Raw genomic sequence first — 24496 nt, 5'->3', positions numbered from 1 at the left:
GCTAACGTTACAGACGGAGAAATACTCGAGGTTTCTCTAATGGTAGTTTTGTGCAAGACAGTAGTGTTTACTTACGAAATAAAAATCTACGGTGATCTCTCACTTGAACCATACAGTGGGACCCTGCAAGACAGTGTATCTTGTTTTCTTCAATGCCTGGAGTGGAGGCAGAGTTGTTTGCTTAACTGGTTATGTTTGAATTAAGGTGGGTCCCTGAAACAAAGCCAAAATTTCATGTGTGTCTGAGAAGAGGAGGAGGAGGAAAAAGAGGTGGAGATTAATTAGTGAGGTGCAGCTGAAAAGGATGGTTTAAACTGGCAACTGCTCCAGAGCAATCAGATCTCGTCCTGGAATGTAAGTTCAAAATAAATTATTCTCTTTATTTTAGGAAAGTGATTTTACTGTGCAGGGGAAAAGGTGTCTGGAGTCTGACCTTGCCAGAGGGACCCTTTGAAATGTAAAATTTTAAAATTATGTTAGTAATGATGGACCTTTTTTTAACAGTTCTGATATTTAGGGAAGAAACACTTTGGCCTTATTATTATTATTATTATTAAATTGACTAAAGGTATTTTAGCAAGCTTTTACCATTAATATGACATCAAATTAATAGAAAAATGGTTATAAAGTACACACATTTGAAGAACTGAGTTCTGATTTTCAGTGAGGAAATATTTAAGAACTGGAGGTGGATTCTGCTGATTCTGCTGATTCTATGGAGCAATGTAAATTAAAACCACTGGGATTATATTTTAACCTATAGATTTTTATTAATTATTCTTCACTCTACACTTCATTTACTAATAAAGAAGTTGTAGAGCTTTGATTTTTCTTCCTATTTAATTATAATAATTGAGCAAATGATGATGGAAGAGTTGGAAAGTACAGAAGCTTCATATTGCAAGGAAAAGAAAGGAAAGGGCACTGGCAAAAGGGGGAAAAAAACTGGAGTGGTGACTTATGACATTTTTGCTGCATTTTGTGTACCTTAGTGGTTGTAAATTTTAGCAAGATCCTGTAAACAATGTTATATATTCCTGCTGTAAAAGTATATGACAACTTTAGTTTCCATGAACCACCACTACTCTTAAAGGTCAACAATACTGAAGTGACGCAGAGAGACTTGCAAGAGTCAAATGAATTTTAAACATTAATACAACACAGCTCAATCAATACAAGGGAGGGAGGAAGGCCAAAGCTCTGTTCCTGATGAGTATTTGCAAGGCATTGGGACTGAATGAAGTGATGGACTCATTTAAGATCAATAGGATTAATTCTGCCCTTCAGCTGGTGGCCATCAGCCGGCAGACTTAAGAGCTTTGAACTTGCTGGCTTTTGTCATACAGCTTCCATGGGAACAAAAACTGTTTGGTCAGCAGCAGGGAAATGCCAGTATAACCTGCTGATTGTTAAAGGCAGCATGATGCATGGTGAGATCTGTTTCTCTATGTATTAAATGAGTGTGAGGATGTTGATCTTATACAAAAGTATATTTACCTGCCATTTTGGAATGACTCACAGAAATGTTTCAGAGAATCCTCTTGCAAGGCAACATTCTCAGCTGATTGATTTAAAAAGACAGGAAGACACTTGACAGGGGTCCAGTTCCAAGTTTCTTAAGGGGTGGGGGGTAATATATCAGGCCTAATTCACATGTAACATCTGCTGAAAGTGAGGAGTAATTCCATTAAGACAGGGGTGGGCAATTATTTCAGGAGGAGGGCCATTTACTGAGTTTTAGCAAGCCATTTAGGGCTGCATGACAGGCAGCCAGGGGCAGATAAATATTAATTTTCTACATTTTTTTAGAACGGGCTAGATAGAATGGCCTGGCAGGCTGCAGGCTGCATTATGCCCACCCCTGAATTAAGATCTGTGGAGTTATATTGTACAAGGAATTTTGGTCCATCCAAGCTATAATGTCCCATTGGGCTGCTAGTGTGATCCAGTTTCTTCACCAATGGTACAGAATGTGTGGCTAACATCACCTGCCTTTGATTCTCAGCCTACTAGCAAGGTACTCAGTTACAGCTGGCTCCACCTGGGACATCCCGGGACATGAGTCCAGAGCAGGGCTTCAAGTCATGCCTCTGGAGTCACAGTGAGATACCTTAACTGCTCTGCGGCTATACTACTTATGCTGATTTATGAAACAAGCGAACTCAGGGAGTTCAGACATTGTAAATTTAGAATCAGTACGAATTCAGAAATGGGCCTGTTGAGTGCAAGTGGATTTTTTGTCTTAGCTAAGAAAGCAGAAGAGGCCTCCAGTGCTTAAGGGTGAAAAACTCAAACGCTCTTATTAAAATTAGCAAAACATACATTTTCATTTAGTGTTAAGTGGGCACACATAATGATACAAATCCTGCTCATGTAGGACTTCTGCTTAATCCAAGAATTTTAAAAAGGATTTTAAAATCATTAAAACTTAAAAGCTTCAGAGCAGCTGACCATCAAAGCTAACCAGTAAAGAAAATCCCTCTCAGATGATATAAGTACAGTACCTGCCATAACTGAGAAACACAGTGGAGAGACTATATTTAAAGGACAGTCTGTTAACGTTAGCTAAAACACTGTTGGGAAGGAGATCATGGCAGAAGTCTAATGATGGGTCGGCAAGCAAGGCATGAGCTTGGGGGCTGCCTAAGGGGTGGGTGCTGGAATGGAGCTGGTGGGGCACCTCACTCTCCCATCCTCCATTTACCCCCTTTCCCGCTCAGCCCCAGCAGCCTGCACCTTCCCTGTTCCAGCTCTGGCAGCAGGAAGGACAGAGTAGTAGTGGCAGAGCCCACCACCTTTTTTTGCTGCTGAGAACTGTTTAAATGGCTGCTCAACACCTGTTGGCAGCAAAATATGGAAGTGACGTCAGCAACTGTTTCTGCACTGTATGCTGCCTTTGTCCAGGGTGTAGTACTGGCCAGTTACACCTCTGGATCAGGAAGACTCATCTTAGAAACCTTAGACAGCTATTTTTATGTGTCAGTGAGACCAACATTATCAGTCCTAAGCTTAAAAGAAGGTGATAAGGGGGCTAAGGATACAGTGTAAGGTTTCAAGTCACTGGGGCTAAGTATAGACAGTCAAAAAGCCCGAGGCTGAATCGATTCAGTCTTTGCAGGTTGGTCTAAACTTCAGAGATTGAACTGAGAAAAAACTAGACACACAATATTTACTTTTGCTTCAGGAAATATAACCACATGCCTGCAGTGGCTCAGGCCAGAAGCTGGGGGGTGCTAGAACATGGCTCTGTGGCATGTAGCCAGCATGGGCTGTGTGTTCGCTTCCTCTTCCTACTGCCCCTGAGGTCTTTAGCGTTTGCGGTCCAGAATCACATCAGCAGGACTCTGCAGGATTGCTCATCACTTCCTCTTACAGGTGCCTCTGGGATTTGTAGTCCACAGTCACAGCCAGCAGTAAGTGTCAGTAAATTTAGCAGGGCAGGAAAGGGCAGGGCAGCTCTGCACTCAAAGGAAGAGTGGTTTAATTGGGGGAAGAGGGGTTTAACCCCCTGTCCCTGGCCCCAGATCCCAGTCAGGGTTTGCCTGTGGGGGACAGTCCTTGGCTCCACCCCTGAACCCTTTTTTGCTGGAGCAGACAGCGCACCCCAGCCCAAGGCTGGAAAGCATGCTGGGATGCGGAGGGGCTGTGATTTAACTTGAACCAGGAAGGGGTCTGGGACAGTTTCATAAACTGGTTTGATCCAAATCAGTCACATCTGATACTACACTCAACCAGGTTTATCTTAAACCAGTTTCAGCCATTTTGAAACTGGTTTATGTACACTGAACTTCTGTCCTGTTACAGGTTTAAACCAGTTTCTGATTACTTAAAACAATTTATGTGTAACTTCTGTCCCTGGCCAGAAGATTTACAGTGTTTCATTTCTTTCAGTTGCCTTTCTTAACTTCATTGTTGTTTGACACTGGAACTTTTGCATCGCAATGGGGAATGAAAACAGCAGTGCAGAAAATCAGGTGGGTGTGACAAAATTTTCCCTCCCTTCTACTGATTGCAAATCTTTTCACAAGACTGCTTGCTTGTTTTCATGCTTTCTGCTTTCAATTATACCTGTGCAGCTCCCGCTCATGAAATTCCTTACCCCTCAATGGAACCAAGGGCAGAATTTTTACAGTAAAATGTTACACATCAGTTTCTTCCTCTTCAGAGATTCCCCTGTACTGTGTGTGTGTATATGTATATGTGTATGTGTATGTGTATGGATCCAGGCATTTATACCTGGCTTCGCCCAAAGGTTGTTCATTTTTGAATGGCGAACCTAAATTATTTGAAACATTTATAAAAAGGTTCATCTTTCGAAGATTTAATTTATCATTCAACATCAAGACAGAATCGGCAGCCTTTCTCTTTGCTAAGTTTTCGACCCTTTGCTAGTTATGTTGACTGTAACTCTGTCAGTGCTCAACACTTATGGTTTGGTCCATTGATTTAAATTTGAATAAGAGTCCTGTGTCAGCAACTGAATATTATTATAGCCCATTAATTCTCTGGTCCTTGGGTGGCATTTCTTCCTTGGGTGGCATAGAATTGATTATGTTGAGTCTATGCCACCTACATAGTAGTTTGAAACTCGGGAATTGCCCAATGAAAGGTTTAAACTTTCTATCTGCAGCTTGCTGCTGGAGGAATACTAAATGAGCAGGAACATGCTAAGATTTGGCTCCCAAAATTTTAAGTATTATAACTAAAAAAAAAAAGGACACATTTTCCTCATGACTCTGGTACCAATATAGATAAATTCATTAGGTTACTGGTCACCAGAGCATCTTTCTGGAAAGACTAAACCTGAATTTCTAACTAAAAGTTTTAAAAAGTTTTCCCTTTTTGATGGCAGGAAAGGCCTAAAATACAAATCCAGATTATTTCCCAGGTCACTATTAATATAAAACACTCCATTAAGCAATGATATCATTAAGAAATGATCATTACAATTAGAAATAAGTACTTAAATCTGCAAAGGATGTGTTGGAAAGGTTTATTAAATTTGCTTAACAAATGAACAAAACTAATGTACTTTGCATAATAAATGTTTAACCATCTTTGTTTTCAGTCAGAGGTTGCTGGCACAAATAATGTCATCCTAATGCCACCAAATCAAGGAACACAACAGGTAGTAGTAGATAATGACATTTCATTTGCATGGTTTGAATTTCAATATTTTAGCATAAGTCTTAACTGTTTTATTTGACATGCCTCTGCTTCTAGGTTTTGATTATAAGTTTTAGGAGGTTGCAAAAAATATGTATTAAAATCCAATTTCTGTTAAATACCTTGTTCAGTTTTTGTGTAGTATTTTATGGGAGGGTTAGATGCATCCCATGCTAATAAATTTTGCATGCCAGATTTTCTTCCCATTCTGAATTGCTTAAGATGGACCAGTGGGTGGTAATGATGGCTGTTATTTTTAGCTAAGGACAGACTTTCAAAAAGCCTGAGCCTGAATTGATTTGATCTTTGCAGGTTAGTCTAGCCTGGCTAGGCTGAACCAGTTTCCAACCATACAGACACTCCCTCTGGATTGAGGAAATGGAGGCACATGCTTGCAGTGGGCTCAGGCTAGAAGCTGGGGTGTGCTAGAGCAGCCCTCCCTTCCCTTCCACAGTACTGAGCTGAGCTGGGGCCAGGACCCAGCAGGGTGCTCAGATTAAGGAGGGGTCCCCCCGCCCTCACTACTTCTGACCAGCCCAGCAGAGAGTTGATAACGGAGCATTTAGCACCAAAACACCTCTCTCATTAATTTAAGCTCTTCTTAAACAACTGTTTCTAAGGAAGGAATGGAGGGATGTTACCAGCTGACCTGTTAATTAGCTCCAAAAAGCCCTAAGTGGGAACTGTCCTGTAAGCTTTTGTCCTCTCTGCCTTACATAGATACCTCTCAGCATTTGCTGGCTTACCACATGCTGGCTATGGTCTGTGGGAGAGGGGAGGGGGAAATCTGCTATAGACCAGTTAGTCTCACCTCTATCTTTGAGAAAACCCTGAAAAAAATTATCAGGGATCACATTTGTGGGAGTTTAGTGGGTAATATAATGCTGGAGGGCAACCAGCACAGGTTCATAGCAGGTAGATCCTGCCTGACTAACCTTGTTTCTTTCTATGACCAGGTCACTAAAAGCTTAGATGCAGGTGTTGAGGTAGATGTTATCTACTTGGACTTTAAGACGGTTTTTGACATAGTATCCCATCCTATTCTTATAAGCAAATTGGACAGCTATGCCGTAGGTGATTACATAATCACGTGGGTGGCAAATTGGCTTAAGAGTCGTACCCAGGGAGTGGTGGTGGTTAATTTCATTTTAATTTGACCTGGAAAAATGTGGGTAGTGGAGTCCCCCAAGGCTTGGTCCTTGGGCTGGTGCTGTTCAATATCTTCATCAGCGACCTGGATAGGGCATGAAAAGCACTCTGTTCAAGTTTGCAGATGACACCAAGCTATGCAGCAAAGCAAACACAATGATGGGAAGAAACCGAATCCAGGCGGACCTGGACAGGTTAGAGAAGTGGACAGAGAACAATAGGATGCAGTTCAACAAGGACAAGTGCAAGGTGCTACACCTGGAGGGAAGGAATCGCCAGCACACCTATTGGCTAGGAGATGACCTTCTAAGCAGCACAGCGGCAGAAAGAGATCTTGGAGTTGTTGTCGACTGCAAGATGAATATGAGTAATTAATGTGATGAAGGGATTAACAGAGCTAACCGCACTTTGTCATGCATTAGTAGGTGCATCATGAATAGGTCCAGGGAGGTGATACTCCCCCTCTATGCGGCACTGGTCAGGCCACAGCTAGAGTACTGAGTCCAATTCTGGGTGCCATAATACAGGAAGGATGTGGACAACCTTGAGAGGGTCCAGAGGAGGGCCACTCATATGGTTAGAGGCCTGCAGGGAAGGCCTTATGAGGAAAGGCTGAGGGACCTGGACCTTTTTAGCCTCTGCAAGAGAAGGTTATGGGGGGATCTTGTGGCAGTATATAAATTCACCGGGCAGGAGGGTTTACCAGAGCACACCTTGGAATAACCAGAAACAACAGCCACAAGCTGACGGAGAGTAGGTTTAGGTTGGACATCAGGAAGAACTTCTTCATGGTTAGGGTTGCCAGAACCTGGAATGGGCTTCCAAGGGAGATGGTGCTTTCCCCTACCTTGAGAGTCTTCAAGAGGAGACTGGACAAGCACCTGGCTGAGGTCACATGACCCCAGCACTTTTTCCTGCCACTGGCAGGGGGTCAGACTCTATGATCCTTTGAGGTCCCTTCTGACCCTAGCATCTATGAATCTGGGATGCGCACCAAAATATAGTCTACTGTGTGGATCTGTGCCCCTTGTTCGTTGTCTGCGACACATGTTTCTGTAATTGCCGTCCCCATTATGGCTTCTAAGCATCCCACTACCTTATCTCCTACCCCTCTCCCAGGTCCATCAATGAAGCCTTCACCACCTTCTCTTCACATCAACTAAACACTCACCACCACAAATGAAGTGATCATACACATGTGCTTATGTATACTGTCTGCTGTTGATGAGCACCTAAGTTGTTTTGTAAAAGTGGTAGAAATGGGTCTGGGGGTCAGTACAGTTGAGGTCTTGGAACGTATCCCTATTGGTTACATTGTAAAGTGGGTTCCCTTTATGCAAATTTGAGTTCTGCGCTGTTTTCCAGGAACGCATGTACAGCATAAAGCGAGGGAAACCTGTACTCCAGTTGTGGTCTCACCGTGGCCAAGTAGACTCAGAGGATGACATCCATTGTCCTGCTAGAGATGCCTCAGTAGATGCATGCCAGTGTTTGATTAGATCTGCCAGCTACGGCATCACATTGGTGGCTCATGTTCATTTTGCTGTCAGTCATGACACCCAGGTCTCATTCAGTTGTGGTGCTAGCAAGCGTAGTGCTGCCAAGCCTGCAAGTGTGTTGTGGATTATTTCTCCCCAGGTGGAGCACTTCACATTTCTCTGTGTTAAAAGACATTCAGCTGAGGTCTGTCCACCTCATGAGCCTGTCCAGTTGGCCTGCATTACTAGCCTGTCTTGGAGTGTGACCATAGATTGGTGTCATCAGCGAACTTTGACAGTTTGCTTATAATACTCGAATCCAAATCATCAATAAATGTGTTGAAGATCACTGGTCCAAGTACTGAGCCCTGTGGGATGCCACTGGTCACTTTCCACTGTGATGACTCAGTTCCATCAGTCAATACCCTTTGGGTCCTACCACAGAGCCAGTTGCCTAGCCACCAGAACATAAAGTAGTCAAGGCCACATTCTCCCAATTTGACCATGAAGACATAATGGGAGACCAAGCCAAAGGCCTTTTTGAATTCCAAGTATATGACATCAACCTCATTTCCCCTATCTACCTGATCATAGAAGGAAATGAGGTTGATCTGACATGACCTGCCTATTACAAAGCCATGTTGGCTACCCTTCAGAATACTCCCTTCAGTTACCCTGTGTGTGATGGATTCTTTGATAATTTTCTCCAGGATTTTACCAGGCATTGAGGTCAAACTAATTGGCCTGTAATTTCCTAGGTCTTTCCTTCTTCCTTAGTTAAAGATAGGTACCACATTGGCCTTTTCCCAGTGTTCTGGGACTCCTTCTGATTGCCACAAGTCTTCAAATAACTCTGCCATTGGTTGTGCGATGACATCGGCCAGTTCTTTTAGCACTCTTGAGTATAGTTTGTCTGGTCCTCCTGACTTTTAGAGATTTAGTCTTTGTAGGTGTTCCCCTACAAGATCTATGCCAATTGTGGGAGGGTGCTCACCACCACTATGATGATCCAGCAACATGTCAAGCAGGCTAACACCCTTAGACTGGTGGAATACTGACATGACGTCTTCATTTGGGATTTTGGTTTGTCCTGAGTGTCGGTTATCAGCCGTCCCATTTCATTCATCATGGCCCCTATGCTTCCCTTGTTCTTATTTCAACTTCCTACGTATCTAGGACTTTTTGTTGTCCTTGATTCTAGTTGTCAGTTTGTGTTGTTCAGTTAGCAGTTAGCTGTCCTCATCTGCTCCCTAAAGGTGTGGGCTGTTTCTGAATACTTCTCTTTTTGGCTGTTATTTCTGACTTCCACCCCTTGTAGGCTTCTCATTTTAATTTCAGGAGGTCTATGACTTTCCTGTTGAGCCAAAGGGGTCTCCCAGCTCTTTTGCTGTCCTTCTTGTAAAAGGGGATGGATTTCCTTTGGGCTTGTATGATGGCTTCCTTGAGGAACAACCACACTTTTTGTATGCCATTTCTCATCAGACCATGGTTCCGCAGGGCCTTGCTAGCCAATCCCCTGAGTTTGTGGATATCAGCCTTCCCCAAATCAGGAATTTCTACCCTACTGGCCAATTTTCTTGCCTTACGGTGGATGGAGAAAGCAATCATTTCATAGTCACTGTTGCTCAGTTTCCCTTTGATTCTCAGGTTGCTCACTAGATCATCCCCTTTGGCCAGAACCAAGTCTAGGAGCACTTTGCCCCTGGTTGGCCCATAGACTTCTTGAGTTAGATAGAGCTCCTGAATGCAAGTGAAGAAGGTTTTTGAGTGATCTGATCTGAGTGCTCATCACATGAGATGTCTGGGTAGTTGGAGTCACCCATGAGCTGTTCCTCTTGGTTTGGAGGTCTGTAATAGACTCCTGTGGTCAAATCCTCTTCCCCACATTCTCCTTGTATCTTGACCTAGAGGGTCTCAAGTCACCTTCTTTCTTTCCAGTCTTTGCTTCTAGGGAGGTGTAACATTCCTTCACACAGAGAGCCTCTCCTCCTCCCTTCTTCTCAGCACGATCCCTCCTATACAGGGTGTATCCCCCTACGCTGGTTGTGCAGTCATAGGTGGAGTCCCACCAGATTTCTGTGATCCCTGTAAGATCATGTTCCTGGTTGGTTAGTAGGAAGGCCAGTTCCTCCTGCTTGCTTCTCATGCTTCTGGTGTTAGTGTACAGGCAACTACGCTTGCTATTGAAGGCCCTAGGCTTTATGGTGAGCTGAGGAATGACCTGTCCTTTATCTGATGTTGGAGAAAGCTTCCTAATGTACCCCAGGATGCTGGTTTTGAGGTCACTATTTCTTGGGCTTGTGTTAGTAGTAGGATGGCCCATCCCCTGGCGATCTCGGTTTAAAGCCCTATCCAGGTGGTCCACCATTCTAGGCAAGAAAGCTGTTCTGTTACAAGTTTAAACCAGTTTCTGATCACTTAAATTGGGTTTATGTGTAATATCTGTCCCTAGCCTTTGAGGCATATACCTGGCAGCAACATCCCACAATTACAGCAACAAACTGTTTTTTAAACAAAAGTACAGCGGCTGAGAGTTCAGAGCCTCTATGCTAAATGTAGAACTTATTCAAAAGTTAAAAACACTTGCTTAATCACTTATGCAAGGGCTTAACATAGCATGACCTTCTAAAAAGGCAAACATTTTATGGCTCCATAAAGCATATCATACTCCTGAGCTCTTTCAGTTCTAGATTCAGTGTTAATCTGAATTGAATGACCAGCTTCCAAAATGAAGCAAATAAATGTGCAGGAACCAAGGAATAAACCTGCTAAATTAAGTGGTCACAAGAGAGCATCATCAGATAAAATTGTGCATGGAAGCAAGAATTCAGCACTCCACAGTTCTAGCCATAACTCTGATGTTGTTGCTTTGTGACTTTGCATGGTTACTGCTTCTGTGGTGTTCCCAAGGGTGCAGTTTGGAAGAAAGGCCCCATTTGCTTCCTTCTGCTCCACATGGTCCAAACCCAGAAATGGAGTTGCTCTGAACAGCTGTCATCAAGCACATTTTAAGTAGACCTCTCCTGAGTAATAGCAGGGGGTGACCTCAAGATGGCTCTCTGGCCTCATTCCTGGATTTGGTGCATGCGGAAAAGGTGGGTGGAGTATGTTTCTTGGCAGCGCTTTCAGGAGTAACACAAATACAGTACAGACATCCCATCAGTATCCAGCTCCACCACCAATTATCAAATGGGCCACTGCCAATTTCTGTGATATTTATTCCAAGTCTCATAATATTTGCCATTTTTTTCTTGGAGCTCCAGTTGATAGTATGATACTTAGTGCAAGATTGAAAAAGAAAATTTCTAGCAGTCTTTGGTGTTAGAAAAACTTGAAAATATGAAGCTTTAATATTTCAATACCAGAATTTATTCATTTTTTTTAAACTTCATGAAATTTTAATCCAATCTCCTGATGTTTAGGCCCAGACTCCCATTTTTTGAACTCTTGCAATTGGCAGTTCTGAACGTGGTAATTCTTATATACTTGCAACACACAGTTTGAATTTTCCAGGCCATTCCACCTCTCAGTTCCAGAAATATTGAGATGATAAGTATTTGTAGATTGCTTTTGAAGGTCAAAAGCATTGCTACATATAAAAGTGTAGTGACTGTCTGGGGACTTCCCCAAGGAGAACCGGCACGATCAAGGAATCTTAAAGCCAATAACCACCAGGGGTTCTTTTTTAATATTTTCCTTGCTCCTTCACTTCCTTTTCTCCGATTTTTTCCAAATAACTGAATAAATAAACAAACAAATCCACACAGCTACTGTTTTCACATTTGGTATTTTCCTTTTCTCTTTTCCTTCTTAAACATAAGCCTTAATGAGCTTTATCAGTACTATAACGCATACAGGATTTGCAACATATGCTAGTTAGTCTTGCCAAAGCAACTATGAGTGTTTGAGACTGGCTTCTTCATGGTTGGATGTTTCCATCTAAGCTTTATGGCTAGGGACAGACATTAAAAAAGCTGGAGCCTGTCTTTGTAGGTTAGTCTAACCTGCCTGCCTAAGTTGAACCAATCTGCAAGTGCTCAGATATTCTCTCTGGACTGAGGAAATGCAGGAACATGCCCCCTCACTCAGGCCAGGAGCTGGAGGGCACTAGAGCATACCCTTGGCTGCAGGGCAGATGTACTGGGGAGGCATGGCCAGCCCCAGCAGTAGTCTGGACCGAACTGGCCGGGGAGGGGGTTAAATTCCCCCCTCCCTGTCCCACTGGCATGAACCTGGGCCAGGCTCCACTTGGCACTCCCCCATTGCTGCCACAGCAGTGGGGGCATGGCCAGACACTGTCCTGAAGCAGAGAGGGCAGGGAGGAGGGCAAGGAGGAGGGTTATTCCCCACTCTGCCCCTGGGGGACCACAGCTGGGATCTGTCTACCTTGACCGGTGCCACCGATCAGTCCGTGCATAGGGCAAGTGGCAGAATAAGCTCCCTTTTGCCCCCTTTGCCAGATGCCACTTCCTGTCCTCTCAGCTAAAGAGCCGTGCCAGCTGGCATCTAGCTGGGCCCCCCGCCAAGTTGCTGGAGCAGCAAGGGGGCAGGGCCCTGATGGGGACTGCAGCCCCCTGTCTGGTGTCCAGGGAACGTGAGGTTCTTCCCCATGGGGGCCACAAGTAGAGGTCAGAGTGGCTGTGGACTGTGTGGTGCAAATGATAGCACTGGGGGTTAGAGAGGGCTATGCCCCCCCCATGCCACTACCACCGCACACCCCACACAGTCCTTGGCAGCTTTCCCCACCCTGCAGTGCTCCCCCTCCCCCACCAGGAAGAGGCTTACACTCTGGGGCACTATGATAGGCCCTCATCACAGTCACTCCCCCCTCACTGCTCCAGTGGCAGGGTGGGACACAGCCAAAGCCCAGCCGGCAGGACCCCTTAGCCGAGGGGGCAGGCAGGGGAGTTATTCTTCCCTCCCTCTGGCATCCAGTAGAGGGGGCAGGAGTGGGCTGCGGTTCCCTGGGGCCAGAGGGAGGAATAATCCCCCTCCCTGACCCTCCCTCACCTAAAGGGTCCTGACTGCCAGGCTCTGGGGCAGAGCTATGGGGTGGGGAAAGCTGCTGCAGACTGTATGGGGTGCACGATGGTGGGGGGGGGTTGGGGAGTGATGGCCCCCTTCGAGCCCTGGTGCCACCATTCACGCTGCACAGTCCATGGTAGCTCAGGCCTCCGCTCCTGGCCCCCACTGGGAAGTGGCCCATGCTCTCTGGGCACCAGGATAGGGGCTGCAGCCCCTGCCAGGACCCTGTCCCCTTGTGGCTCCAGCAGCCAGGTGGGCCCTGGCCAGACGCCAGCCAGCAGGGCCCCTTAGCCATGGGACCAGGGGGTGGGATCACTGCCCCCTCCCTCTGGCGTCCAGTAGAGGGGCCAGGAGTGGGCTTATTCTGCCAAATGCCCCCCACACAGAGTGATCAGCACTGGTGGTCAGGATGGGCAGACCCTGGCTGCAGTCCCCTCGGGTCAGTAACCCCCCTCCCTGCCCCCTGTTTCAGGGAACCTGCCGGCTGGCATCTGGCCATGCCCCCACCACTGTGGCAGTGAGGGGGGAGCATCTGGTGGACCACAGCTTGGTTCTGTGTGGGTAGGAAAGGGGGGGAATTAAACCCCTCCCTGGGCAGTTCAGTCCAGGCTACTGCGGGGGCCTGGTTATACTCTCACCGCTAGAGCAACCAGTGAGAAATGCAGGTTGGTGGTTGTGGGACAGGGGAGAGAGGAGGGGATAAACTCCCTTTTGGGGCCAGCATCTGACTAGGCCCCCGCCCCTGCCTGTCCCTGCTTTGGCTGGGGAGGAGGCTGGTGGGGCCAGCCCTGCTCCACTGGAGCAGAGAGCACAGCCCAGAAAACATGCTGGGATGCTGGGGGACTCTGGTGTATCTTAAACCAGGAAGAGGTCTGGGACAGAAGTTGCATAAACTGATTTGAGCTCAGTCAGTTAAATTTGATACTACATTCAAACAGGTTTGTCTCAACTGGTTTTGGACATTTTGAAACTGGTTTATGTGCCCTGAACTTATGTTCGGTTACAGGTTTAAACCATTTTAAACCACTTAAGCTGGTTTATGCGTAATGTTCGTCCCTATCCCAAGTGCAACTCAAACTGGATGTTCAATTCTCTAATATTTTGCATTCTTACTTTACTGCAAGTCAGTCTCCTATCCAAGCAGTTAATGCTCAGTGTTGAGTCCACATCCAGCTGTTGGCATGATTTTGTTGTTGTAATATATTGCTATTGTGCATTTTTGCATAGTGTATACTGCCTGTGCCCCTTAATGGGCAGATCTTCAGCCTTCAGTTTCCGTATTCATGGGTGAAATGGCAAGCAAATTTCCACTAATAAAGTATGATACAAATACCTGTGTGAATGCATACCCTTCAAACAGTCTTACAACAGGTGCTCTTTTCTCCACTTAAAGTGAAAAGCTGCTCTTGGGTCTGTAACTATGCTGTTCTCTCTCCACCCTTTTCCAAATATAGAGGCTATTTTTTCTAATTAATGTAATTATTTTTCTTTTCATCCGTGTTCATGAAAATATTTTTCATTAGAAAATATAATTGGCGATTGCAGCTTCTGCCTGCAGCCAGGCTTGCTGTGGCTTCTGTCAGGACGAGGATCCTAGAAGCCCAGCAGCTTCCAGCTTCAAATCTGAAACAGACTCCTCTCACTAACCAGCTATTCTGCATATCGCTTTGGAGGGGATTATTTTGCTGGCAGTTGGAGCAACTTCAGGGATATCATCTTGCACACCAAAATCTGCATTCGCTTACATAAATGTATCAGGTCAATGCTTTAGCTCCCTTGAAAACTGCAAGCTAAATCATTACGGCCTACTTCTGCTCCTACTGGAGTGGGGGAGGGGGTATGGGAGGATATAGCCTTTTAACTTTCCAGCTATATTTTATTACCCTTATGTCCTTAAGGGAACCAAGCTAGATACTCAAAAAGCACTTTATCCAACTGTCATCAAAGGAGTAAAGTGAGGTAAAAACCTGCTGTAAACCTAATGGAGACAACAAGGAAACCTTTGGCTTTTCCATCTGCTGCACAATAACAAAGTAGCACAGATCATGTGAAAAGGTGAAAAAACTACCAAAAGCCTTCAAGGCATATGAAAGCAGCTCTTAGCCATAATGCCTGCATCCCAAAGTGCAGTTAAGCACCTGCCTTTTGCACTTGTTCAGATCAAGGTTGAAACGGACTGGTGGGTGGCCATGGCGAAGCACTAACACTGTGCTGCACCTGTTCTGGAAAGAAGTAGCTCAAGGTCATAAGAAGCAAGAAAGGTCATAAACATGAACAGTGCAAGGCAAACAGCAGCTATATCTAACTGCTCCTCGTCTTTCTGAAAGAATATATGATCCTGAGGTTGACATAATTCAACCTGAATAGCTTTGGGACAGAGTCTGAATTGACCTGAACTCAGCGTAAATAATGTTCATTTCACTATAGGAAGGGCTGGGGGGATAACCTTTTTGCACCTCATTATTTTTTTTTCTCACAGCACCCAAAGCCTCTAATAGCAGCCTTGATATCGGCAGTGTCTGATCTTTTCAGGGCTTGAATTAGAAGCCTTAAATTTGGGGGCTCCTAGTCAATGTTATTAATAATGGAGGTAACCAGAGTACAGTTAAGCCAATAGCAGGCAATGGGGCTGAAGAGTTGGTATGCACTCAAGCAATTTATCCAGTTTATCCAATATGCAAAAACCAAGGTTTGTTGCTATAGGCTACAAATTGTGACTAGGATTGGTTTATGTGCTTAAATGAATTAACTGGGCATGTATCTCATAGGCATGGAACTGGAGTACACAGCATGGATGTGGTATATCTAAAGCCACCGATATTTCAGTTGGTTGGTATTTACTGCTCAAGAGGAAAACCGGTTTGAGACTACAGGAACATAAAATAGAAGACTGGTCAGAATTTTAAAATTGCTCCTGCTTTTGTGTTACCATAATCCTCTAAAGTTTGTCCTATTAGTGTTCATTACGATATAGAAACCTTCTATGATAACTCTGCCTCCATAGGAAGACTAAACTCTGCATTAAGGGGAGGTTGAATGCCCTTTTTACCCCTGAAAACATCCCTCCAGATTATGTGGAAGGCACACTGACAAAAATCTTGCACTATTGTCATTGCCACTGCTATATCTAGGGTTCCTAGAAAATGATCAGGACTCTTTCTGGTCAGGCACTGGTCAATACATAACAACAAGGCAGTCCTCATCTCAAAAAGCTCCTATTGTTTTTACTAGCATTGGAAGAGAGCTCTTTACCTGAGAGCTCCATCAAAGCAGCAACTCTTGTATTCACTAGGGACAAGATGCACAAAGGTATTTAGGTACTAAAACTTACTGAGATTTTCATGGATGGCTAGGTGCCCAAGCACCTCTGTGAATCTCTTAATTTAAAGTTCTGCCTTACAAAGCTAGAGATGAAGGCATGTTAACATGTTGTTGATATGAAACCTCCACTTAACCTGTAACAGCAGATAACTATGTGCACAATTCAGGTGAAATCTTTTTTTTTTTCCTTCTGCTGACCACTTCATAATTCTAACTAGCGCTATTTGCCTCATTAAGCAATCATGATTTTTCATCTTCCAGCTAGGGTGACCACCCATCCCTAATTGGGTGGGACAGTCCCAGAATTGAAACCTCAAGTCCCAGTCCCAGGAAATAGTGCTAGCGTTACTCCAGGACAGCATTTATCCCAGATTTGCAGCATGGTGCATGGATCTGCGGGAAATGGTTGGTTTCCCCTTGCAAGCTAGCAGCATCCAAGCCTGCAAGGGGCTGCTTGGGGCTGCTGGGTGCAGGGCGCAAGGGGTGCCACATACATGTGCATGACCACACACATGCACGTGGCCAGGAATACAGCTGGGCAGCATGACGAGCAGCTCCCTGCAGGTAAGTCTATGCAGAGGAGGGAGAAGGGGGGACAGATTGAGGCCCCCACAGTGAGGGAGAGACTGGGGCAGGGGCTGGGGGTGGGCCAGGGTGTGGAGCAGGACAGAGCCATGTGTGTCTCATTGAGGAGGCGCAGGCCACACAGGATGGCTCCGCGCTACAGCACACACCCCTTCAGGGGAGACATGAGGAGCACATGCTGCCCCAGATTTGTGTGCAAGGCGGGGGTGAATGTAGACTGCTTGTTGCAGGCTCAGGGCCCTCTGCCCTGCTGCCCTTTCCCCGGGACCAACGCGCCCCCTGCCCACCTGGCAACAGCAGGGACAGTGGTGGCATGCAGTTGTGCCTTGTGCTGCTGCCAGGTTGCAGGGGGTCCATGGTTGGTGCAGGGATCCTGGGGGAAGGGGAGGAGGGCGGGGAGCCTGGATCTCTCCCTGCCTTGCTCACCTCTACTCTCACAGTGGAGGAGGGGGTCAGGGGGAAGCAGGCATGCATCCCACCTGTACATTTTAAAAAGGTGGTCACTCTATTTCCAGAATGTCTGAGGGCAAAAAGGTCATGCCTTCAGACTATGAAGGCACCATCTGCAGGCATGTGGCTGCATTTCTGAAAGCAAAAGTGAATGTCTGTTCACTTCCTTATCATTTTAATCTAGGCAGTTTAGATTGAATCGATCTAGTCCCAGGTGTTTTGACTGTCTGTACTTAGCTTTAATGTGTAACCTCTAAATTGCTCCACCACAGGCGCTAACAACAACCAAAGCTGGTTGTTGCATAAGGCATTTGTTAAAAGCACGATTTAGCTCCACATTCAATCTTTGTGCAACCTCCACTCATTTTGCCCTCAAGCCAGGCCAGCTACCAGCTTCCTTATTCCCCTCTCTCTCATTCTTTGGTTGCATCTTTAGTTAGCATTTTTGCACTGTTAGTTAGGGATCTGACTTAAAAAAATTGTGTGCTTACAAAAAGCTATCACAACTACCAGCAGTTATGCAAATATAATATGCAACAATAAAGTCCCATTTTAACCACAGGTTAAGAGACACTAATGAAACAAGTACTGGAAAGTAACATTTAATTAAGGGGCCTTTGCAAAACAAAGTGTCTTGGGCTGCAGGGACAGGATAAACACTTGTCTGATCTGCAGTAAGCTGTGCTGCAAAATCTGTGTAATTGGCACAACGACGTTACTATTATTACAAGGATTTCTCAAGAATCAACTTGGAAAACATTTTCTGGGCCCTTTTCTGGGGTGCAGTGAAACACGTTGTGCTGTGGGCTGGCATTTGTTTCTCACAGCTCTCGGGGTATTAGGCTGGGGTTTCAGGCATACCTCAGTCTCCCACGCCGTTTACTTGGGTGCCCTGCGAATTGCAGCCAGCTACTTTCATTCCTGGTTTAAGAAGCGGGTTTAACTCAGAAGTAAAACAAAGACAATGAGGAGCCTCTCCTGTTTTGTGCATCGGATGAACATAGTCTTCATCGCTCTTGTCTGCAGCCGGGGCATTGACAGAAGCAGGGGATTGGCTGTCACGTATTGTTGTTAAACCGTTTTTTCCCCCAGACTATCATGTACACACTTTGTTCACTGCTGAATCACACATGTGCAAATCATTTGGCTGGAAAGATGCGTGGCCTGCTGTCTTTAACAGTTCACATGTGTTCGTCCTCCCTATTTGGTCAGCTTGGCAGTTGTTTCTGAAATCTGATTCCCGACGCCATGGGGATGACCTTTGGTCCGCTTCCCAGCATTCACCTGCAGTCAGATTGCTCACTATAAGCTCCTTACAGAGAAGTGGTTGACTTGGAGTGAATGGACTGATGACTGTAGCAGGCAAACTTCTAACCCAATAGGAGGGAGAATTTGTAGCTCGTGTTAGGAGACAGCAGCGGACAATGCGGAGAATCTAAAAGGTAAGACCCCGTTTATTGATTGAGGCTTAGAAAGATTTGTTCCAACTTTCTTTTCCCCCGTCCAATACATGCAGAGGGTTATTGGGAACGGAAACTTAGTGTAACCCTGCAAAGATTGCTTTCGGGTCCTGTCAGAACGATGGTATGCTCCAATAAACGCTATAAAAGGATGTGTGTGTTTTTAGTTGATTAGCGTACCTTAGCGAGAGACTTAAAAAGTAACTCTATTCCATTTAAAAAGGACACACAGTATCCTTTGTGCTTTTGAAATAGGAATTTTAATTTTTAAGACAGAATCTTTTTAGTGATGCCTGATCGGCAGCCTGATGATCTGGTGGGAAGAGCAGCTTCCTTGGAGCTCTGTAACACTAGATTGTGGCAGTGGATAATGCTGTTGCTAAGGCTTTAAACCAGACAGGGAGGCAGAGTGAGAGTTTAGGATTCAGTTCACAGCACCGACCATTCCCTCTGTTGTGTTAAAGTTGGGATTTTAATTTAATAAAGTTTGCTCCTTGCATGGTGATGCATTTTCTTGGATCGGTTGCTTCTTCCAGGGTCTAGGATCATTTGATATTATTCATAGAGGGTCTTTCTAAATCATTTTGTCCCTTTAGTTACTGCTCAAACAGTCTGCCCCACAAGAAAGCAGCAACTAGGGCAAATTAAAGCTGATCTTTGTATATTTGTCTTTTTGCTGTCTAATGGGCTCTTTTTGCAAGAAAAAATATGAACCCATTATATTTCCTATTTCAGAAGAATTTTTTTTTTCTTTAAACCCAATATAGACTTAAAGAATAATACAATATTCAGGTTATTTGCTGTATGTGTCCTACATCATGAAAATGTCCAAATCACTCATGTATTAAGTTAATGCTAATCTGACTTTTAAAATCATCATCTAGTTACAGAATTTTCTTCTGATTCCTAAGAGAAAAATATGCAGCCGTTGGGGGGGTGGGGGGGAGTTCACTAGTGGACTCTCAACTCAGTAACATTTTTCTGATTTGTTTTAAAACAACTGTGTTGAAAATATGTATCTTCAGTGGTCACTGCTTTAGAAAAATAAAGAAAATACCATGTTTTACTGATCATTCATATCTCTTTCTGTACTACTGAGTGTCAAATCACTCCAGAGGTTGCAAGAGTTCAAACGTGAACAGTAATCTTTCATTTCATATGTATGCTTTCTTTTGATGTTGACTCTAGCAGTAACAAACTCTACTGATACGTTTCAGCTATAAGAAAAACAGCTGCAATAGAGTCAGACCCTGTCATTTTTCAACTTAAATATATCACCAAGTGCAAAGTAGACTCTTTCCACACACTTTTAAGGTACTCGGTAGAAAAACTTTGTGAGTTATTTGCATATCTTTGTCAGATTGTTCAGGATTAAAGAATAAAGAAACCGTATCTTGTTTCTCTGTTGGTCGGCATGAACTTGCACAGTATTTTTCCTTTACAAAATAGTATAAATGAACTAAAAAAAAATTATGATAAATTTAAAAACCCATGTCTTTAAACCAAAAAGCAAAAAACCTATTTGCTTACCGAGATCTGTGGCTAGGTTTTTTAAGGTACTGCAATCTGTTTCTCGTGAAAATGTAATTACCTGGCTACATGTGTGCTCATGATTTACTAGGTGGGGGATACTTTCTGCTTCTTTATACACGATATCCCAAACTCGTACCAATTTGGTAATGGGCAGTGGGAAGGGAAAAGAATGACATCTGAAGTCAAACTGATCGCTGATCTTGATTTAGTGTAAACACATGCGCCCTACACTTGCTACACCAGATCCATTTTGGATTATAGGCAAAAGGTAGGAGAGGGTGGTACCTTAGACATTACCTGGTTCAGAGTGGCATGAGCTTTCATGGATAGCGGTCTACTTTGTCAGATGCTACGAATGGACTTGCAGAAATGAAAGGTTTTAAATAGAAAGGAAAGAGAGACCGCTGAGAGGGGCAGAATTGGGTTGCCCGGCACAATAGTGCAGTTAACAGTTGTTGAGGTAACAGAACCCATAGGCTGCGTACAAACGTTTCGGCAGCCTGTTGGGGAGGCGCTCTAACTATGGCGCTTTACACCAAGCACCATTGAACCCAGAAGGCATTTTTGCCTGTTGCATGTGGGGTGGGGGGATTCGCGCCTGCCTCTACTGGCCCAGGTCAGCAGGCAGGGGAGCTCCAGCAGCCTCCCCAAAGTCTGCTGGACTTTCCCATCCCTGCCCCCCCAACCCCTGCCAGTTTGCAACTGTGAGCAATGGCTGTGGGGGGGGGGAGAGGTAGGACAGAGCCCCCTTCCACATGCCTCCCCCCAGTTAACCCTGCTGGGGTGGTTGGAGGAGCTGGGCTGGGCTGGGCTGGTGCGGCAGTGGGGGACTCCTTTCCTCCTACCCCCTATACGAGCATCTTGACAGCAGCAGCCTCGTGGCTGCCACACCAGAGCTGGAGCGGAGGGTGGGAGTCCCCCCGGCCATGCACGCCCAGCCCAGCTCCTCTCAAGCCTCCAGCAGGGGTAGCCAGGTTGGGACCATACGGCAGGGTCCCCCCCACCCTAGCTCCAGATGCTCACATGGGGGGCTGTGGGGGGAAGAGGGGGCCCCTTCCCCATGTGACCTGGGCCTACCACCCGCAAGACCTCAGCAGGGGTAGCAAGGTGGGGGGTCTCATTTTCCCTCTCTCCCCCTCCCCCCCAGTTCTGGGCATGGCAGCCACAGCTGCCACTGTCAAGACACACATGCGGGGCAGTGGAAGGGAGACCCCCGATCGCACAGGCCTGGCCCAGTTCCTTACAAAACCTGAGCAGGAGTAGCTGAGGGGGGCATGCATGGCAGGGCTCCTTTCCCCCTCCCCACCTCCACCGCTGCCTGGCTGTGCCGAGGGGAGGCAGATTTTCTGTCCCGGGGCTGGGCTGGTGCTTGCCTGTGGGCACACAAGCACTGCCCCACAAAGCAGCATGGGATGCAAGTAAAAATGCCCAGTATTAACCTTCCCGGGGAACCAGTGCACACGTTCAATTTTCATGCAATTTGCCATTTCAAAAGTGCTCTGCAGCCATGAATGTTTGTCATCCTATAGCTACAGAGTGCTTTTGGGGCCCCATCACACACAAAAATGTGACTTCTGTACACATCCTAAGTCTCTGTTAAGGCAAGGCTTAACAGAGTCCTGTCCGTGGATAATTTATTGTTCCACAATTTGGCTTTCAAGTGGGTTTTTAAACTCTGTTTTTTAAGGTCATCTGCTCTGAAGTCAGAGGTGGAGTGCCCCGAAGGCTAAAGTGCTCTGCTATGGACTTTTGTGCATCTCTGGACTTGATGTCCAGTCAGTGCCCATTCATTTCTTTTTGTGCAGCGATCACCTTGTCTGTGCAACATCAGACGGCCATTATTAGTAGGTGATGATATAAATGAAGGTGGTGGAGAAGCAGGTGATTGAACCATGAATGTTATCATTCCTGTTGTTTGATCCAATGATGGTGTGGTCTGTGTTGATGGGGTAGTACAGCTGGCATCTGGGTCTACAGAAAGCAGGGCAGGGTAGATGCATAGATAGAGCACCTCCTATCTGGGTATATGGCAGTGATTCTGAACTGGGGTGCCTTTCAAGTGTCTGCGGTGTGGCATGCAACATTAACACTGTTAGTTATGAAAACAAGATTCACAAAATAAACCCAGAGATTTCAAATAGGAATCCACAGTGTTAAAGACATTTTGACCTGTTGTGATCATTTTGTTTGCAACAGAAATATTACCATACTATAGTCAAAAAACGAGTGAAAACTAAGCCCTGGCATTTTCTAAGGGGTGCCTTGAGTCTAAAAAGGTTGAGAATCACTAGTCTGTAGCCAGGATGCTCAACCCCAAGCCTGCAGGCCAGATCCAGCCACTGGTTCTGTGTAATCCAGCATGCAGGGCTCCCCCTGGATTAGCCCCATACCACTCATCTGACCTTCAGGACCAAATGGTGGAGCACCATTGGTCTATAGCAAGGTCTGGTGTCTTGGTGAGAGTTGCAGTTAGGTGGTCTGTAGATGGAAAGAGATCATTTGAAGTTGGGGTAATATTTATTTGGAACATAAATAATATATGGCCAAATTCCACCCCAGCCAATTCAAGTTGTTCAGGTATAGCTAAAGGCCCATCCATAATCATCCATAATCTCATAAACTAAATGAATGAAAATAGGAAGCTATTTAGAAAAGAAGAGTAAGCTTTCTAAACTATGTTAGGTTGATGACAGAATGGAGTGCTGACATTTATTTTACAATATATGTTACTTGAACTGGTGCACACAGAGCTAATTTACAGATTTACATATTCTCCTTACCCATTGCTTTCATCTCCTCAGCCTTTGTCCTTCTTCTTGTTTTTTTGTATACACTCACTACTTCTTACTTTAAATAGGCTATAAAATGGCTAGGACAGGGAATCAATATGCCTTCAGGTAAGAGACCCTAACCTTGACTAGGGTTCTTGGGGCTGCAGTTATATAAACATGTGCATTGTGAATGTGTGCACATGGTTAACATCTATAGTCTAATATAGAAAATACAATATATTTTTTATAAAAGTTGTATATAAACAATTTATAAGTGGTGGTGATGAGTAGTGGAAGTAAAATAATTGCCCCCCCCCAAATAAATAAATAAAGCAAAATGATTATGGCACCAAAATGTTTTTGGATATGGTAAGTTTAGAACTGGATCTACTTTACAACATGATGCAGAAAAATAAGAATTCTTGCAGGTCTAGGTTAGATTCCTACCTTATAAATAAACAGAATATATGCCAATATATTGTGATATCTACTGCCACTATCCTAGCTTATTTATCAGGTTCATTATTCTGATGTCAGGATTCACTGGCTTTGGATGTAATTGCAGAGAGTATTGGTTGGCTTTACAGGAAAAAAACTTTGATTTAAATGCTTTGCGTGTAGGTTAACCTTCTCATTACCCTGTGGCATTTAAAGTAAAATGGCTCCATGTCAGTTGGAGATAGAAGACTTGTAACTAGAAAGACACCTTTGAGTTAAGTAGCTGACCTTGTGAAAGAGGAGCTAATTAGAAACCATTTCTGGATACTAGGAGCAGTGGGTTAGGAACTTAATTCTTCACTACATGGTTCACCCTGGGGAGACAAAACAGGCATTAAAACCAGGAGAAAGCAGGGTAGAGATGCACCTTACGGACTAAATCAGAGTTGCATAAGCTTTCATTAGCAATGGCTTACTTCAGACATCCTGCTTATATCACAGTAGTTTTCCAGTTGTTTCTTTTACTGTCAAGCTGAAGAAAGTAGTAGATTAAAGAGTAACCTAAACACAATGCAGGTGATACTTGTAGGACAAGTGAAATACTCAGAAGAACCAGCTTCCCCTGCAATACCCCCAACTGCCCATGGCAGAAGCCAGGGCTTTAGGGGTGGAGGTGACTGGGGTCTTCGGGCTCCCCTTCCCTCCTCTGGTTCATGGTCCTTTGGCTCATGCCCCGGCTCCTGAGAGCGGGGCCCAGGCTGCCTGTGCTGTGACCTGCACGGCCAGGAGGGGGTTAGGGCTGTGGCTTATGTGGTGGGGGTGAGCCAGGCCACTTGCCTGGTGTGGGTTGGGATGGGGATGTACTGTGCCTGTGGCAGGCAGGAGGACTGGGCTATGCATACAGTGAGGGGGGCTCAAGGTCTGTGGCCCACACTGCATGCATGCCCCAGCTTCCCAGAAGTTGGACAGCACCAGTACAAGCAATGACACTTTTAAATTGATCTATCACCTTTGGGCTCTTGTGCATCTTATTTTTGTGCATCTCACTCTCCATTCTGATGGACACAGAACCTGGTTTTGTTATTTACCCCAGACTTGGTCATGGTGACTGATTGTATCT

At 45.1% G+C, this 24496-nt stretch overlaps 1 protein-coding gene across 5 annotated transcripts in view; it reads left to right on the top strand.

Annotated features, from left to right (window-relative positions):
- Positions 1-255: 255 nt before the first annotated feature.
- Positions 256-24496, top strand: part of TACC2 (transforming acidic coiled-coil containing protein 2) — a 196113-nt gene continuing 171872 nt past the window's right edge. For 3 of the 5 annotated variants that reach the window (XM_019555904.1, XM_019555906.1, XM_019555903.1), the window contains exons 1-2: positions 3886-3974; positions 5069-5128. In XM_019555904.1, the coding sequence (XP_019411449.1) occupies positions 3942-3974; positions 5069-5128 (93 nt within the window). In that variant the 5' untranslated portion in view covers positions 3886-3941. Of the gene's footprint in view, positions 355-3885; positions 3975-5068; positions 5129-24496 lie in introns of those variants that run through there. The other 2 variants (XM_019555907.1, XM_019555909.1) reach the window with 2 other exon arrangements.

The sequence above is a fragment of the Crocodylus porosus genome, unplaced genomic scaffold (genome assembly GCF_001723895.1).
Source record: "Crocodylus porosus isolate Cpor-Errol unplaced genomic scaffold, CroPor_comp1, whole genome shotgun sequence".
Lineage (NCBI taxonomy): Eukaryota > Metazoa > Chordata > Crocodylia > Crocodylidae > Crocodylus > Crocodylus porosus.
This window is presented reverse-complemented; position numbering and strand designations above follow the sequence as displayed.